Here is an 18,150-nt window from a genome sequence, read left to right as displayed (position 1 = left end):
ATCGTCTCAGGTTACTTATGTAACCATGGTTCCCTGAGTAGGGAACGAGACACTGCGTCCTCTAGGTTTCTTGCCATGCTGCGGACGCAAGCTTCAGACGAAGAAGTGAATGATGTGTAGCTCCCGGCGCTTATTTATACTATAGTCGCACCGGTAGTGACGTCATGGCTGTCGCCGGCCAACGTGTTGTTGATGTTTTTTCAATGTATGCTTCAGACACGGGTCATGACGAGGCGTTCCCCATAGTGATCCCTAGAGGACGCAGTGTCTCGTTCCCTACTCAGGGAACCATGGTTACATAAGTAACCTGAGACGTTATCAGGGGTGGTTGCGAGGTTGTTACTTTGGGAACTTGTTTCTGCCACCAGAAAAATAAAGAAATAAATAAAATAAAAAGGTAAAAAAGTAAATAAAATGGTAATTGCGACTTATCTCATAATTGCGAGAAAAAGTAATAATTGTGAGTTTACACCTCGCAAAAAAGGTAATTAGCTATTACGTCTTTTCTTAGAATTGCAAAATTATATCTCACAATTTGAGTTTATATCTCGTTATTTGAGTATATACAGTGGAGATAAACATTAGAGAACAATCTATAAATACTTTTTTTTCTGAAATATTGTTAATCTCCATCGCTCAAAATTTTAAGGAATATTAGCTGTAGGCATACCACTGTTCTACTAACATGTTTGACAAAATAACCAAGGAAGGAATTTCAATAAAAACCTTTATTTTGTGGAAAAAAACAATTAACAAAATTAGAGAACAGTAACCACTGTTGCACGAAGGAAGATTACAACTAAAACTTTGAAGGGTTACAGCTGTCAGAAATTAGTAGGAAGTGTAGAGGCTCTTGCTTTGAATGACTTCAGCACATCTGTGGCCACAGGACATCACTAGTTTCTCACACTGCTCTGGTGTGATCTTGGTCCACAATTCGGTGACTGTAAGTGGGTTTCTTAGCCATAACTTTGTCGCCAAGGATTTTCCAGAGATTTTCAGTTGGGTTTAGATCAGGACTCTGGGCCGGCCATTTCATTATTTCAATGTTTTCAGCTTCAAGGAACTGTTTTACCCCTTCTGCTGTGTGATGGGAGCATTGTCTTGCATGAAAATTGCAGGCTGATTGGGAGATGCTTGCAGGGAAGGTACCGCATGTTACTTAAGGAGGTTCTTATATATATTTGCATTCACCTGCCATGTAGCTGTACAAGAGGCCCAACTCCTGCTGCACAAAACATCCCCCAAACCATGACACTTCCTCCTCCACCTTTTCACTGACTTTACACACTTAAGCTTCAGTCTTTCCCCAGTTTGATGCCGAACAAAATGTTTCCCATCTGACCCAAATAAATTAAACTTGCTCTCATCACTAAAGTACTGTGGCCGAGAGAGCTCAACGCGCTGCAAGTGAAAAAACACATGACGAAACGCGTTGCAAAAACAAAAATGCTCTGCAAATACTCACAACACAAACAAATAAAGAAATGCGCTACAAAAACAGAAATGCGCTGCAAATACTCACAACACAAACAAATAAAGAAATGCGCTGCAAAAACAAAAACGCGCTGCAAATACAACACAAACAAATAAAGAAACGCGCTGCAAAAACAGAAACATGCTGCAAATAGACACAGACCACATCGGAAATGTTTAAGGGAACCGCAAAGTGACAAACATGGCTGGGACATGCTTATCAATGTCTACTCTGACTACTTTTTTGTGGATATTATTATAAGCTGACGAAATACACAATTACTGTAACTGTGAAAGGTTATGTAAGCTGGCTTTTACAACGTACCTTACAAAAATTAACCATAGCTTACTATTAAAAATAATTATTTAATAAATACATTTATTATATAAGAAAAATTAAAACAAAAAATGGTTACTGTAACCATGCACAAATTAACCATGTATTTACTACACTAACCGTTTTAACCATGGTATTTGTACAACTGTGGTTATACAAATGGTAATCAAAAGGCAAAAAAAAAAAAAAAACATGGTTAATTTTCGTTTTGTTGGGGTAATTTTGTTGTAGAATGTGCTACTTGTGAGTTTCTGTATTTGGTTGTGTTGTGAGTATTTGCAGCGCGTTTCTTTATTTGTTTGTGTTGTGAGTATTTGCAGCGCGTTTCTGTTTTTGCAGCGCGTTTCTTTGTTTGTGTTGTGAGTATTTGCAGCTTGTTTCTGCTTGTGTTGTGAGCATTTGCAGCGTGTTTCTTTATTTGTTTGTGTTGTGAGTATTTGCAGCGCGTTTCTGTTTTTGCAGCGCGTTTCTTTGTTTGTGTTGTGAGTATTTGCAGCTTGTTTCTGCTTGTGTTGTGAGCATTTGCAGCGTGTTTCTTTATTTGTTTGTGTTGTGAGTATTTGCAGCGTGTTTTTGTATTTGGTTGTGTTGCGAGTATTTGCAGCATGTTCTGTCAATCTGATGAAGATGTTTTCTTAATTTGCTGGTGCTTTTTCTATTTGCATGTGTTTTCTGAAGTTTCACGCGCTGAGCTCTCTCGGTCACCGTAGAAAAAAGTCAGAATTGTGATATAAAAAGTTGAAATTATCTTTTTCGTTTTTTATCCTGTGGCGGAAACAGGCTTCCATAGGTTATTTACTGAACAAAGCCCACCATGAACAAGTGTTTTTGATATTCTGGTCCATAAATATGTCTCAGGTTCATGTCAGGTTTTTTTCCAGAGATTTCTTCCTAAATTTGGGCTGGAATAACAATATACATGAGGAATGATAATCTTAAAATACATTAATACTGTCTCCTCTTGATTGAAAGGTATCACTATTGCTCAAACACATGGAAATATCCTCAAACCCTTCAGAAAAGTTTCAGTGATTGAGTCATTTTGGCTGGATGAGTAGAGTGTTATGGACAGATAAAATGATCTTTGCTACGTATGGACCAGAAAAGAGAATAAGATTCATGATGCAGAACACATACAGCTGTCACAGCGGCATCCACAAATCCCACAGCTATTACAAATTACATAAACTGAACAAGAGTGCAATGTAGCTTTCAGGTTTTCCCCTAAACAAAAACTTTAATCTCATAAATTTGGCCAAAGAACTATCAAAAGGCAAGTATTTGTGCACACATCAGTGAGCCTACTTCAATACTAAAAAACATGACTGAAGATGAAATGATGAACATGGGCTTGCAAACCCCCTCAGATTCATCCAAGGTCATACCTGAGAAATTTTAAAACAGAAAGTGAGATGTAGAGTTGAATTTCCACCTGTGTTGAAAAGAGATCCTCTATAAACAAACAGGCACTGCTAATCCAATCGAAACCGGTCAGTGTGAGAATGCAGGAGAGACCAGCATCTTCTGGGTTGATTGCATTTAGGAAAATAACTGGATGCCCAAAAACGCAGTACTTCTGTAACAAAGGAATGCGATTTATGAAAAGTGTGTAGTTTTAATTGTTATAGATGAGCTCAAATTGCATTACAGGGGTGAAGAAAATGCAAGAAAAATATCCTTTGAAGACTACAAATTAGTTTGCAAGCACATAAATTGCAAATATATCAGCATATTATAGTGAATGTTTTGCCAGGGACCAAATATATAGAGGGATACATTTAATTTTATAATGTAAATATAATTTACTATGTTACAGTAATAAGAATCTAACCACAATCAGAATTGAGAATAATGGGAATTAAAATGCTTAGATGCATGCATGCATAAACAAATAAATGAGTGAATGCATGCATAAATAAATAAAAAGCATGCATGCATAAAGAGTTTCATGGAAGTCTAGGATTTATGCTTAATAAATAAATGCATACATAAATGCATGCATAAAATCCATGCATGTGTGCGTGAATGAATGAATAAATAAATAAAAAAAGTAATTAATTAATAAAAGTTAGTTAGTTTAATATAAGTCTTTGTGCTTCATTTTCTGTATGCAAAATGTTTTTAAATCATTTTTTCGTGAGATTGTTGGGGTGAAAAATGCCGTGCACATGTTTTCATGAGATTCACTTTCAGACGTTATGGGCTTATGCTATCTTGTGCACATTCTGTTTATAAATTCTTCCCGGAGGTCTCAACCTGTCTGGGCAAAAGGCATCAGTACAGCTCATGGATGTACTTTTACATGAAAAAGTCTGACAACAAAGCCACAGAGGAAGCACAAATGGGAATAGGAAGGAAGCAAGAGATTAATGCTTATTCCATTTTAAATGAGACCACCTTTTCTTTGGCTGCTCTGCCTCAAAATGCCTGACATCCGTAAACTCCAAAAACAATCTGCTATTGTAGTCAAATATGTTGCCCAGCAATTGCAGAACACTGTCCAAATGATTAGGGTAAAAACAGAATGAGCAGGTTAATGCTCCACCTCTGACCCAGCAGAACCTCAGGATCCTGAATCTGGGCTCAGGTCCTGGACTAATCAACAGCCATAAGCTCTGATCCAATGCACAGGCCCGGCCAGCAGCACTTTGCAGAACGGGCCAGCGTGGACTTATGGAAATAATGACACCACACTGAGCCCCTGGTGCCAGAATGAAAAATCTGGCCCACTCGCTCTGTTTTTAATGATTTCTCGCTCTCTTTCTCGCCTTGTGCCATTCTCTGGTTACACAGAGCTGCAGCTGTGACGGTAACGCCAGTCCTAAAATGCTAATTTGAAAACAATAGGTTATACATATATTTTTTAATTAGTTTTATAAATATTTTAAATGATAAAAAGTTAAATTACCCGAAATTAAGATATACAAATTTTAAAATGTATAGCATATAAAATATAAAAATATAAAATATATATAAAAACAACGACTTGGTCTTTTAAACATCATATTTAAGGCAGTGACATTGACCACATGGTTCAAACAGAAGTACGTCTTTAACAGTAATGCATTGTTTATACTTGTATTCATGCTCAAATCTGTTATGGCGGAAAAAATCATAGTGATACATTTTGTTTCAGAAAAACTATTATTCTTGGCACAACAAACAAGAATAGTGACTGTACATTTTTGGACATGTACAACAATGTTTTGAAAAGAAATGTCATGGGTTATTAAGTTTTTTCCCCCCAATTATAATGGCAATTTACTGCAAGTCACAGTGAAACCAAGATATACTGCCAGTTTAGTTATGTATTCAAATTATAAGTATATAAATAATAAACTTACTGTGACGGGGTTGAATAAAATGTAGCACTTTAGGTTTTGATTTAGCAACAATAACTAACTCTTCTGTTTAAGAATCAGCCACTGAAAAATAAAAAACATAATTATTGTCCATTAAATGACAAAATGATAATAAATAAATGAAGGTGTCCATACATAACTTTTTTTTCTGGAGAGGATTTCTAAATTGCCTAAAAAGTCTGGGTTTTGTTTTCCTATTGACTTGCTCTTTACAGTCCTTATAAGCTATGTGTGTGTATTTGCATTGCTTTGACCGTTCTCTGTAGATCCCGCCTTCTCGCAATCCACGACTGGTTGATTATATACAATGCCTGCACGCTATTGGTCAAAGTACTTTTCAGTCATTACCTTCATTAAGTATGAAAGCAATAGGAAAACAAAGCCAAAACCTGGACATTTTAGGCAATTTAGACACGTCCGGGAAAAAGATGACGTATGGTCACCCTAAAATAAATGCACATGCCACATCTCTAGGAGAACAAGGACAACATAGAGAAAACACAGAGTTTGGCCTGATTTCATCAGTTTTTCAGCATGACTCATTGATTCCTATTAGCAATGATGATAACCAGTTTCACTGGGCACTGTTTTTCACTCTACATATGCGTAAGTGATGTAGCAGGTGGTTTTATTATCTGAACATGTGATTTTTCAGTTACCATCGTTAGAAAATATATAAATAAATAAAGGTAGGAAACTTGCACGCTGCAATCAGAGAATATTTTCATGCATGTGGCAAGCTGGTGAAAAAAGTAGAGGAGCAAACAATACATTTTCATGGAAATCCTTTTGAATGCCAGAAAGCGAGAAGAAACAAGAGAAATAATAAACTTTACACACCTTTAGTGTCAGATATACTGAATTTCATATGAACATTTTTTATTATGTCTGGCTCTTTAGAGAGAGTCTAATTTATCATCTAAAACTTTCCCAGTGATATACTTCTAAATCAGTATCAAAGCAACCGCAGAGCTGAGGTGATGCATATGTTTTCATAAATTTACAGCCTGCACCACTGAATATGGGTTAACGTGTTCAGACTGGCACACAACTTTCAACCCATCGCCAGATTTAACAGGTGCATTTCATTTATCAACATAGCAATGAAGGAAAAATCATAGATTTCCACAAAAATACCAGACTAGCAGTTTTTCTGTCTGAGCGATTATCAGTTTGAACTGATCGACAAAATGTCCAGAGAAAGAATAATACATTTTGAGGAGTGAAATATGAAATATAGACTACGGTTCAGATCCTCCAGATGGTTTGCTGTGCAAAAGTTTGCAGACAAGTCTCTATTATCTTTAGATCCAGTTGATCATCATTATTATTATTATTATTATCCTCATTGTTGTTGTTGCTGCTGCAGCAGCACTGAAACTCTTTAATAAATTTGGCCCAAACTTCAAAACACTAATGATTATATATATTATATAATGATTATAACAAATCATATTATTGTTCATTTTAATAACAATATAATGGGATTATACAATTTGAAAAAAAAAAAGGAAATAACAATATTTAATTATATATACATAATTATTAACAACAACAGCAACGCTATTATTTTTAATATTATTTTTATAATTAAACTGTTTGGTAAATTTGGTCTAAACTCACCATATATCTACAACCAGTACAGATCCATAACTAAAAGTATGAACAACAGAAATAGTGATGCTTCACAACATTCACAACATTAATTCATTATCAGGACATCTCTAAATACAAATTTAGACTAATGAGAGCACTGCACAAGTTTCTCATGCAGACATACAGGAGCCCGTTTAAAAAAGAGCACCAGTAAACCTCCAGAGATGGTGAAGGAAGCAGAGTTTAACGGAGTTTGCACAGACAGCAGTGTCTGTGTGAGTAATATTTTTGGAGTCAGGTGGTGTGAGATGATTTGGCTGTGGATGGAGCTGTGAGAAGGAAAAATCTGCTCCGTTCATTCCTGGAATACCTACTGCGCTGCGCTCTCCTCTCCAAAACGCAGAGCCGAGGCCAAGGTCAGGAGAGGATCCAGGAGCCTGGAGAACGTCTCACAGTGAGCACATCTGTGCAATCAACCGCAGGAAAAATCACCATGAGATGTACGCAGACATCACGCTCATTTTATGTTTTGTTTAATTTCAGAGGACTGCAAATGTTTTCAGTAGCAGTAAGTTTCCATTTTTCAGTGAACAGCTAGTTTACTGCCATTTTCCAAAGGTTTTTACTGAAAGTCACTGAAGGATAGTATTTTACATTGTGGTTTATTGTAATACTAATCTCAAGGAACACATCTGTTACAAATACTATAACAGTAAAATATATCAAAAATGAATGGTGTCATATTATTGTCACGGTCTGCCTATTGTGTAGGAGCACGGAGCGAGGAGACGCGGGAGAAGCTTAGAAGAGGCTTTAATAAACAAAACCAGGGAAACACACACATAGGACATCGGGCTGACGTATAAGACTGGACGCAGGACTCAGGAAAACACAGGGCTTAAATACAGGAACTAAACGAGGGAATTGACAAGAAACACCTGAAATCAATGGACACAATCAAACACCGGAGAAACTGGGTCTTGGGGAGCACATGGGGAGCAAAGCACAAGACACGGAACACAGGGGCAGTCCAAGGGCGTGACAATTATTCATGTCGTTTCAAACCCATATGATTTTATTTTTGCTTGAAGCACAAATTGAGACATTTTCTAGAATTTTTTATGCAGCTCTTTTCTAGCTTTTTCCAGTGATGATCACATCATGAAATGTTTCCTGTGTTTACTTATTTCAGTATTATTTATATACTTTTATAGTATTTTTTCATATTTAGAATTTTTTATTTTAAATTTTCATTTTAGTTTAAGTAATTTTGTTTTGTGATTTTGCAATTTTATTATTATTTTAAATACAGCATTTCTATTTAGCTTTAATTTATTTGTATTTCAAATTTAGTTTTACATTTATTTGAGTTGTGAAGGCAATATTTCTAATAATGTTAATTTTACCTAATCATTTATTTCATATTTTAATTTAATTTAATTTATATTTTATTATTTTATTTTATATCTTATTTTATTTTACTTTATTTTATTTTAGGTTTCATTTAAATTAACAGAACTATTGAAGGCATTATTTGTCATTTTTAAGTTTTTTAAATGTTCATTTTCAATGAATTGTTTTATTTTATATTTTATTTTATTTATATAAATTTTCATTTATTTTATTATTTTATATTTTATTTAACAAAGACATTGTTTATATTTTATTTTATTATATATTTTGTTTCATTTAAATAAACAAAAAACATTTTTAAGTGTTTTAGTTAATAACAACTAACTGACTATAAACTAATGCTTAGACTTAGCTTTATTGTGTCTGAGTGGTGAAGCAGTGAAGCATCTTGCTAATGCTTTTAGTCTTTCATGTGAGCTGCACACTGTCTGGTTGAGCCTCAGGGCCAGTTCAAACCCTGACCCGCTAATCCTCAGTACTGTGTGACTCTCACATGATGCTGGAATGCATGTGATTCATTACCTTCACTTCTGTCCTCTCTACCCTTCAGTCGACCAGCATCCCTCCCTGAGAGTCTGGAGCACAGGAAGAGTCCACTCCCGGTATTTGGGAGGTATGGGGCGTTTTCCGTCTTTTGGGAGATTTCTCTTTTTCTGGGAGCGGAGGAATCACTTCCAGAATAGAGAGAACAAGCCTCTTATACCAAAGGTAGTGTAGTTTCTTTCTGTTTATTTTCTTTGAATTTATAGTGGGTAAATTTGTCAATTGATTGTACCTTTTAAAGTACTGTACCTTAATGTACCTTATGAGTTTAGGGCAGGATTACCTGTAACAAACCATTTAGCGGCAAACGGAGTAGTTTTTGTGAGGAACCATACTGAGAGTTGCAAGAGCGTTTAATTAAACTATTTATCATCATCATTACTACTACTACTATTCTTAAATTTATTCTTAAATTCAGCAGTTGATGACGTGACGCACTGAAAGTTCTAATCACACTGGTGTGATCGTACGCGTCAAAGGGTTAAATTTATTTTTTCTTTTATTATTATTTATTTATAATTTACTATTGTTATTATTATATTATAATTATAATAATAATTCATATTATTGATAAATTATTTTATCTTGAATAATAATAATAATAATATAGTATTAACCATTATTTTAGTATTTTTAGTAATTTTTTGTGTTTTTATAATAATAATAATTATTATTATTACTACTACTAGTACTACTACTATTATTATTTTAAATACAGCATTTCTATTTAAATTTTATTTATTTTATTTCAGTTATTTGTGAAGGTAATATTTCGATTTTTTACATTTTTTAAATGTTCATTTTTCATCTAATTTATTTTATTTAATATTTTATTTAAATTGTATTATTATTATTATTATTATTATTATTATTATTATTATTGATGCACTGAAATTATTTAGTAAATCTGGCTCTTGGGGTTTTCAACTGACCAAATTCATTCACTTTCTACCATTAAGGGGGATGTAAATAACGCAGGAGGTACCTCAGCTGTCTCGTATCTGGCAACACATGACAGTTCAGGAAGTCAGACGAGCTCAACTTTATCCAGCCATGAAGAGTCCAGAGCCTCATCAAGGAACGTCTTTTCTTCACGAGCTCTCAGTCCGTCCAGCTGGAGCGATTATATTCTCAAGTATCTCCTGGTCACGAGCAACCTGCTCTTCACTGTTCTTGGTCTGGTCACACTAGTCGTCGGCCTCTGGGGCCTGATCAACAAAGAGTCCTTCGCTCAGGAGAAGATCAACGGTATCGGGACAGACCCCATGCTGCTCTTCACATTCCTGGGTTTCATTCTCGCCCTGCTGAGCCTGATGGGGTGCGTGGGGGCACTGCGGGAGAACATGTGTCTTCTTCGGACCTTCTCGGCCATTGTCCTTGTCCTGGTGGTGGCTCAGGTTCTGGCAGTGGTCGTGTTGTACAGCCTGCAAAGGCAGATCGAGGATTACTTGCGTTCGGGCATGTTGGCCGCCATGGTGCGGTACCAGGATGACCTGGACCTGAGGTTCATCACTAATGAGATCCAGACGGGCCTGCAGTGCTGCGGGGCCGATACCTACAGAGACTGGGGAATCAATGTGTGAGTGGAAATCGAGAGAGGGGCTGACATCATGAGTAACTTCATGGGTTTCCAACACTGAAGTAGTCCAAAGTTAAATACATGGATTATACAACCTAATTTGTAATGTAGAGTCTCTCCAGTATTTAATGCTTTCCAGTGGGATCTGGACTCATAGTTTGGCCTGCTTGTTGTTTTTGATCCTATTCAGTATAATTCAGTATAATTGTCCCTTTTGTGCTTTCCAATATATTTCATTTTGTTACACCATTTTGCAATCCCAATTACAATTACTCATTATAGACAAATAATGACTCTATTCGACTGAGTTTAAAGGTGAAGTGTGTCATTTTTTCTATTTTAGCACACTTTCTCCTGTCACATCTTAACACAGGGTTTCCCTAACTAATTGGAGGTTCTTGAAGGAACTGTGGGTGTTTGATGAAAAGTAATTAATTAAATCATAAAAATGTAAAATCAAAATAAAATAAAAAAATACATCTGAAATAAAAATAATAAATATAAACCACTTAAAATTTCTATATTTTATTTGTTCACCTGAATGGTCGGGCATCGGGAAGCTGTGAACATGCAAATGTGTTGTTAAATTATTGCATTATTAACTTCTATTATCAAAATCTCTTAAATCTCTTGTTTAAAAATCTCTTAACCTCTGTTATTAAAATCTCAGTAGGTAATTCAAGTAAATATTTTAGGTCATGTTTGAGCAACATAGCATCTTCTGGTTCAACTGATGATGTGAGTTTAGGGTAAAATTATCTTTAATACACTATTTAGCATCAAATTGTGTGAAATTGGCACTGAGAGCAGCAAGAGTGTTTGATAAAACTATTTGGAATTAATAATAATAATAATATTTTCTGCAGTGGTTATTATTATTATTATTATTATTATTATTATTACCAATTAATAATAATAATAATAACTATTATTATTATTATTATTATTATTATTACCAATTAATAATAATAATAATAATAATAACTATTATTATTATTATTATTATTATTACACTAATGGTTATATATTTTACAAATTATGAAAAATATTCATATTATTGATAATTTATTTTATTGTTATTATAAATACTAATATTATTAATAATAACAATAACAATAATTGTTATTATTATTATTATTATTATTGTTGTTGTTGTTGTTGTTGTTATTCTTAATGAAATTACCAATAGCATGGGTATTTATCATAATTATTATTAAATTATTATATTAGCAGTAAGTACTATTATCACTATTATTATCATCAAAACAAAGGGTTCGGCTGACTGATACGTTTGGGAATCCCTGTCTTAATACATAGGTTGAGCAAGTATTAACGCTTTACACTTGTTGGATAACAAAAAAAAAACAAAAAACAAAAAAACAAACATGTAGAAACCACACAACAAACATGCTAAACACCAGTCAGAACACCTTAGCAACCAAGTAGCAATGTCTAAGCATGCACCCTAACACTATCAGTTATGCACTACCCACAAATTCCTTCGGAAAATATAAAAATGTACTTATTTTTGCAATAATGTTTAATGTTTTGCAATAATAAATCACACACTTGAACTACCCTGAACTATAAAGGATCACGCCATATGTTGCAAACGCATCTGATTGTGTCTCACTTGTATACATTTCTCTGGCACAGGTATTTCAACTGTTCGGCTCCAGGGGTCCAGGCGTGCGGAGTGCCCCCCTCATGCTGCATAGACCCCCTAGAGAACGGGACGGTGTGGAACAGCCAGTGTGGAGTGGGCGCCCAAAAGCTGGACGAGTTCTCGGCTCAGAGTGTGATCTTCCTGGGCGGCTGTATGGGCAGCATCTCCCGCTGGATTGAGCAGCACAGTGGAGTGATTATTACAGTAGTCATTATTCTGCTGGGGGTCCAGATACTCACTCTGTTCATAACGGCCCGTCTGCTGCAGAAGATACGGTGGAGCAGAGCTCAGCATGCTGTCTACTTACAATCACTGCAATGAATGGATTCAGATGTTTTCAATAACAGGATATTGTGCCATTGGGATTATGAACCAGCCTGTATTTAATGAATTCATTGCATTTGACATCTGGAGATGTTAAGTTGTTTATTCTGGAGACAAACAGTCTAGGAATTTCATGATAGCATGTAAAAATTTTAAGGCATTACAATGATTTAATTGGTTTTCATTGTTTGTAAATGTTTTCATGAAATATCTATTCTTAGTGGGTTAATCTGGTCAAAAGTACAATACTCGCAAACCGCAATTTATAACGCAACACAAGGGGCGCAATAGTGAACATTATCAGGTCAACTTCCGTTATGTAGATGAAACCGTTTGCAACAAATCTATCTAGAAAAAGTCAACATATCAATAGTTAACGCTAAATGTAGGCCTAAGTGTGAAAGTAAAGTGAAGGTACTTGAAGAGTTTGTGTTTATTTTGTACAATACAAAACATTTAAAATGTGCTTAAGTGTGGTTTGATTTAATAAAATAATCTTAAATTTATGATTCTATAACCAAGGCTAACCGAAAGCTTGCTAGGTGCATGCAATGCTTGCGCTAGATCGCAACAGAGCTGATGCGCAAACATAAACAACACCGCTATTTCTTTAGTTACAAAGAAAGATGAGATACTGAAATACTAAGAATGAAAACCTGACATAAAATACTTCTGTTACATTCAAAAGTTAGTTCAGTCACATCGTCAAACATTATGTTATTCCGTCGGTAATGTTTATCGTAACTTACCTGAGCATCGACACATTCGGTTTAATAACGCAGACATTTGAATGTAACTCTTGAGGACTGAGTTTCATTACCAGCAAACTAATGCAAAAAAAGTGGTCAAGTGCTCTCGTCAGCGTTCACATATTTGCGTAAAGTGGAGTAACAATTTATGTTTTATATCCAAATATGCTGTTCACACAAAACGCGTTTCTGTACTCCACTGCGCGGCTTTGACTGTTGCGCTCGCGTCTCGTGTTTTTTTTATTTTTATTTTTTTATTATTATTTTGCAGTGTCTTGCACATGATACGGCAAAAACACATTCTGTGTGAATGGCCTCAATAACGAAATGTAACCCCCGCGGGTCCTACTCGCGTCCGCTCCGAGCGGGACTCGAACCTGGGTCGCCGGCATGGGAGACGGGCGCACTAACAAGGAGGCTAAAGACCACAACCTCTAGCGTCAGTAGCTAGTGCACCTCTTGAGATCAGGGGAGTGAGGTTTACCTGCACAGCACCTACTAGCTGGCCTCCTTTACACTCACCCCCTAAACCTCACTCCCATCCGGGTCACGGCACCAATGTAAACTCGCTGGGTCCTACTCGCACCCACTCCGAGCGGGACTCGAACCCGGGTCGCCAGTATGGGAGTCGGGTGCACTAACAGGGAGGCTAAAGACCACAGCCTCTAGCATCAGTCACTAGTGCACCACTTGAGATCAGGGGAATGAGGTTTACCTGCGCAGCTATTACCAGCTGGCCTCCGTTACAAAAACATTTAAGCAACTGTTAATGTATTGAATTGCAAAGGACACTTGGTTTGATGATATTTTATCTAATGCAATGGCCCTGGGATATTTTAAGAGTCACTTAAAACTGCAGTCCGTAAGTTTTGCCTCTTTGTCGCCATCTCTGTTTGAAAACCTGGAATTGCAGCTGTGTGCGGAATTATCTAGCTTGCGTGGGTTGTGAGTGGGCGCGGCTCCAGCGCGGATGAGTCTAATGTTCTGAAGAGTATGTGTGGTAGTCAGTCACCGTACCGGTGTGGATATTTACTGTACTTCGCAATCACAGATTCTAGCCTACGTCTTGGAATATTACCCAAATAAGAATTTCACCATATATTGCCATCTGAACAAGTAAGTAACAAGTCTGCCACGTTTGTTCTGACCAACTGAGGAAAAATTACCATAAATCTCGCTACCAATGGTGATTAAATCTAAAGATCATTAGCTCATATCACATCAAACCGTGAAGCACATTTAAAACTGGAATATAATTTAATTTCATTCACGTGTTTCATAAACACATAATCCTGTATGGATTACAATCCACCATCAAAATTATGCATTTAATTATTCTGGCTGCTGTGAGAAAAGGCTATAAACGATCGGCCACCTGCAGGATCTTCACATGCGATAGCCTAGTAGCCGGGACAACTTCTTTATGTTTACAGACGTGAAGTAATGATGATAGTGCCATGCTCGAATTTCCCGCGAAAACCTACCCGTACCACTCAAATTAGAAAACATTATTATAAGCAAACGGTTGTGAATCGGGCTAAAGTAAGGCGATAGTTTTGATCACTGGCTGGTTATGTACTTGCTCAAATATTGATTTCGGATCATTTTTAACCAAAAAAAGTTACGAACTGCAGCTTTAAGTGTTTTGCTTTGCTCAAAAACATGTATGAAAACCACATCTTTAAAGTTTACAAACTGCATAATGTTTCAGTTTGTATTTGACCAGAGGTTGATGAAGCATTCAGACAGACAGTCGAAAAGTATGAAAATTATCAGAATTTTTTTTATTTCCAAACCCCCTCCAAAATTTCTGTGCTGCCAGGAATGAGTCAGACTCATATCATCTGGTTCTCTAGCATCATAAGGCCAATAAACTGGGCCGGTCTCTCACAGAGAGCTGCTCCCAGTACTCGCACTATGGGCAGACACTGAGACCCCACAGAACCCAAACTCATTTTAAACTTTTGCAACTTGACAAAATTAAACCATAAACATCCATTGCAAAAAAAGATCCACAACTGATGCTATGGTTAATACGATGATGTTTGCAGGATAATATCAAAGTAAAAGTTCATAAAAGCAAGAAGTGACACCTAAAATGCCCATTACATGTCAATATGACAATACTATAATACATACGATAATTAAGTAAAAAAAAAAAAGGAAAATGCTATCTGGAATTAGTATTGGCGGCAGAATTAATCCAGATCTACAGGAAATTGAAGAGGTAGATTAACTAACATCCAGTTCATGCTGATTTATAAATGCTGTTACAAGTTGTGCATAAATGACTAACCAAACTTCTACCAAGGATATTGCTATAGCCTAAATGAATATTAATATTTAAGAGATGAATTAAGGTGCAGGATGTTGTTCAGTAGGATGTGGGAACAGGAAGTGACCTCATATAATGCCGTACTGGGCCAGCTCATGTAACTCCAGGTGACTGAACGCTTCCCACGGACAGATTACATTAAAGTCTGTGAAAGAGAAAAATATGATTACACATAATGTCAAAGGACTTAAATATATAATGAGGAGTGTGTAATATTTATTACATATAATAATATTTTTGACTCAAAATTGTACATACCAGTTCCCAATCCCTCCATTCCAGGAATGTCTTCACCAAATCTAAGAATAACAACGTTAATATTAACACAGACACAACATGCAAATCCATAAAAGATCCAATAAATAAATAAAAATATTAAAAGTATTTGTACCCAATGATACCCTTTTTGGGCGGCTTGCTCTTGAACTGTCGTGTTGACCTCTGTTTGAACTTGGGCGGACCCTTTTTGGGACTGCCGGGCGCTGTGGCCCGTGTGGCTACCTTGCTGCTCGATTTAGGCTTGGAGGCATCCATATTCACAAGACGATAGCAACCAATAGCAAGTACTGCACGCTGAATCGATGATGATCTGTAAGAGATTGAGGGGATGAGACTGTTAATCTTGTGTTAATCTTTAGGTGAAATGCAATGCAATATATTGCATTGCATTTCCACTAAAAATTAATAAAGATAAATCAAAAACCTAAAGCATTTCAATTCTTAAATTATGATTCATTTTTAATGATGATCCAAATACAACTAAAAATAGTTTATAAAGTGAACCTATTAGGTTTCATCAGATGAATAGACTGTGTATTATTATAATAATTATATCCCAGTGTACAGACATGTGATGATAAAGGAGGTTCCTTTAATCCCCCTTAAATTGATCAAGCCCCCCTCTAATCTGCTGTCCAGAGGGTTTCTCAATTAATCTCATTAGATGAAGGTCAGTGCATAATCAGCAGAACCTGCTTGGAGTCAACCTCTTCCTTTTATCAGCTCAAACACACAAGAGTGCATTGCTTGTTTACTGTGCAGCAGTACAGGAAATGTGTTCAAAACATCACTTGCATAACAATAGTTTCTCTGTCGCAGTTGAGACAGTGGCCTGAAACAGATCTGGACACTTAAGACACTTAAAATATCTGAATGTCTTGCATTAGATGCAAAACATATCAAAGCTAGTGTCTAACTGCAGCATTTTTCCTCTTCACTAAATTTTCTTCATTTTTGCTTAATGTTTTTAATCAGCTGTTGTTTTGGTGATTTTTAGTAGATGAAGGAAGTCAATTCTCCTCAGGTTCACACAGATGTAGTTCATCACATTAAAGACCTGTTCACACCAAGAACGATAACTAAGACAACTATAACAATAACTATATTAGCGTCTACACCAACAGACGCTCTGTTTAGCTTCAAATGCTGTTTTAAATGCCTGTGCTCTTTTGGCTCTCAATGTTTTTATCGTTCATTAGCTGGAAAAAATCACTCTAAAAATAATTCCAGCAAATACGTTCCCCTGTGCTGTTATCGTTATATCTGTACCGTGAACTTGATATTCTTATAGAATTAGAAAGATTATTACAGCTTTATTGTTATAGCTATTGTCATTGCTGTGAACGGCCTTTAACTATGAACATGTTCCACTAACATCAAACAAACAAAAAGTGGAATAATATTTTTTGTCTTAATTTTGAACAATATATCCAGTTTTTTATCATTACACACCTGAAATTGTGATTTTTTTTTGCTTGATAGGTGTGCATGTTCTATCTTTCTTTCTTTCCATGCCATTCAATGACATTCAGACATTTTTAAGTGTCAAATTCTTTTTTGTGGTCATATATTAATATATGCAAACATATATAATTCATATTAAATCAGTATAACCATTAGGTATAACTGAAACTTTAAGCCTAACACAAATCATTACATATCATTTCCATCCTATGTGTTCTGTTCTTTCTAAACAGATGTACTCACCTGCTGGTCTTTTGTCTGTGTCTCTGTGTGTGTTGAGGTGGTCAGTATGAGGCTCTCTGTCAACACACACTCTCCCATCAGCTCTTATATAGTTCTGAGCATCATAAGATGATTATACCTGCACACGATGGTCCTTCCTCTTTCCAAAACAATCAAGCTGTCATCATCAGCCCCCTAAAAAAGTAACAGGATGCAACATCCACATATACAGATACATGTATTAGATTAATCCGGTTTGTTTTCCATAGTTCATGCAATATTAAATCAGACATACAGTGTTTGGCAAATTTTGATTAGGAATTTATATTTGTGTTTTTGATTTCGCTTCATTTATTTATACATTTTAATGTATTCACAGTTTCATAAGCCTAAGGCCATATCTGTTTCGCTTTTTTATGTTGATATTTTATTATATTTGTATATTAATTATAATGTTATAGGTTATTTGTATTACTTTACATATTGCAATTAAAAACTATATTTGATGTATTTGTTTTTAAAAGAAAGAACATTGTCTTGTGAATTGCAATACTGATAAATGTTGCACAAATTATCTTTCAAGCTATGGCATGACTTTAAAAGTGCCCGAGTTGAACTAAAACTTGGATAAAGCAAAATAATGGTCATAACAATGATTTTATTTATGCACATATAACCTTCAGCAGCTCACGTATTCACACACATGACACGTCCAGTGTGATGATCCTGATCTCCATGTTCTACTTATGCAAGTTTTTCTGAATCGCCCATCCAGATATCCCGTGCATGTGTGCTGGGAGTCTTT

At 35.7% G+C, this 18,150-nt stretch overlaps 2 protein-coding genes across 2 annotated transcripts; one reads left to right on the top strand and one right to left on the bottom strand.

The window, feature by feature from the left end:
- Nucleotides 1–8,739: 8,739 nt before the first annotated feature.
- Nucleotides 8,740–12,680, top strand: LOC107718628 (tetraspanin-10-like). Its single transcript, XM_016525797.1, has 3 exons — nucleotides 8,740–8,892; nucleotides 9,687–10,306; nucleotides 11,963–12,680. The coding sequence occupies exons 1-3, from the start codon at nucleotides 8,800–8,802 to the stop codon at nucleotides 12,291–12,293; spliced, it is 1,044 nt and encodes a 347-aa protein (XP_016381283.1). The 5' UTR covers nucleotides 8,740–8,799; the 3' UTR covers nucleotides 12,294–12,680.
- A 2,019-nt stretch (nucleotides 12,681–14,699) lies between these two features.
- On the bottom strand, nucleotides 14,700–17,468 carry pde6ga (phosphodiesterase 6G, cGMP-specific, rod, gamma, paralog a). The gene is made up of 4 exons (XM_016525691.1): nucleotides 17,367–17,468; nucleotides 15,772–15,969; nucleotides 15,639–15,679; nucleotides 14,700–15,525 (listed from the first exon to the last, which is right to left on the bottom strand). Exons 2-4 carry the CDS (start codon nucleotides 15,912–15,914, stop codon nucleotides 15,449–15,451), a joined length of 261 nt encoding a protein of 86 aa, XP_016381177.1. The 5' UTR covers nucleotides 15,915–15,969; nucleotides 17,367–17,468; the 3' UTR covers nucleotides 14,700–15,448.
- Between the last annotated feature and the right edge of the window lie 682 nt (nucleotides 17,469–18,150).

Source organism: Sinocyclocheilus rhinocerous, unplaced genomic scaffold (genome assembly GCF_001515625.1).
Source record: "Sinocyclocheilus rhinocerous isolate Xijiao unplaced genomic scaffold, SAMN03320098_v1.1 scaffold182, whole genome shotgun sequence".
In the NCBI taxonomy this organism is placed as follows: domain Eukaryota; kingdom Metazoa; phylum Chordata; class Actinopteri; order Cypriniformes; family Cyprinidae; genus Sinocyclocheilus; species Sinocyclocheilus rhinocerous.
This window is presented reverse-complemented; position numbering and strand designations above follow the sequence as displayed.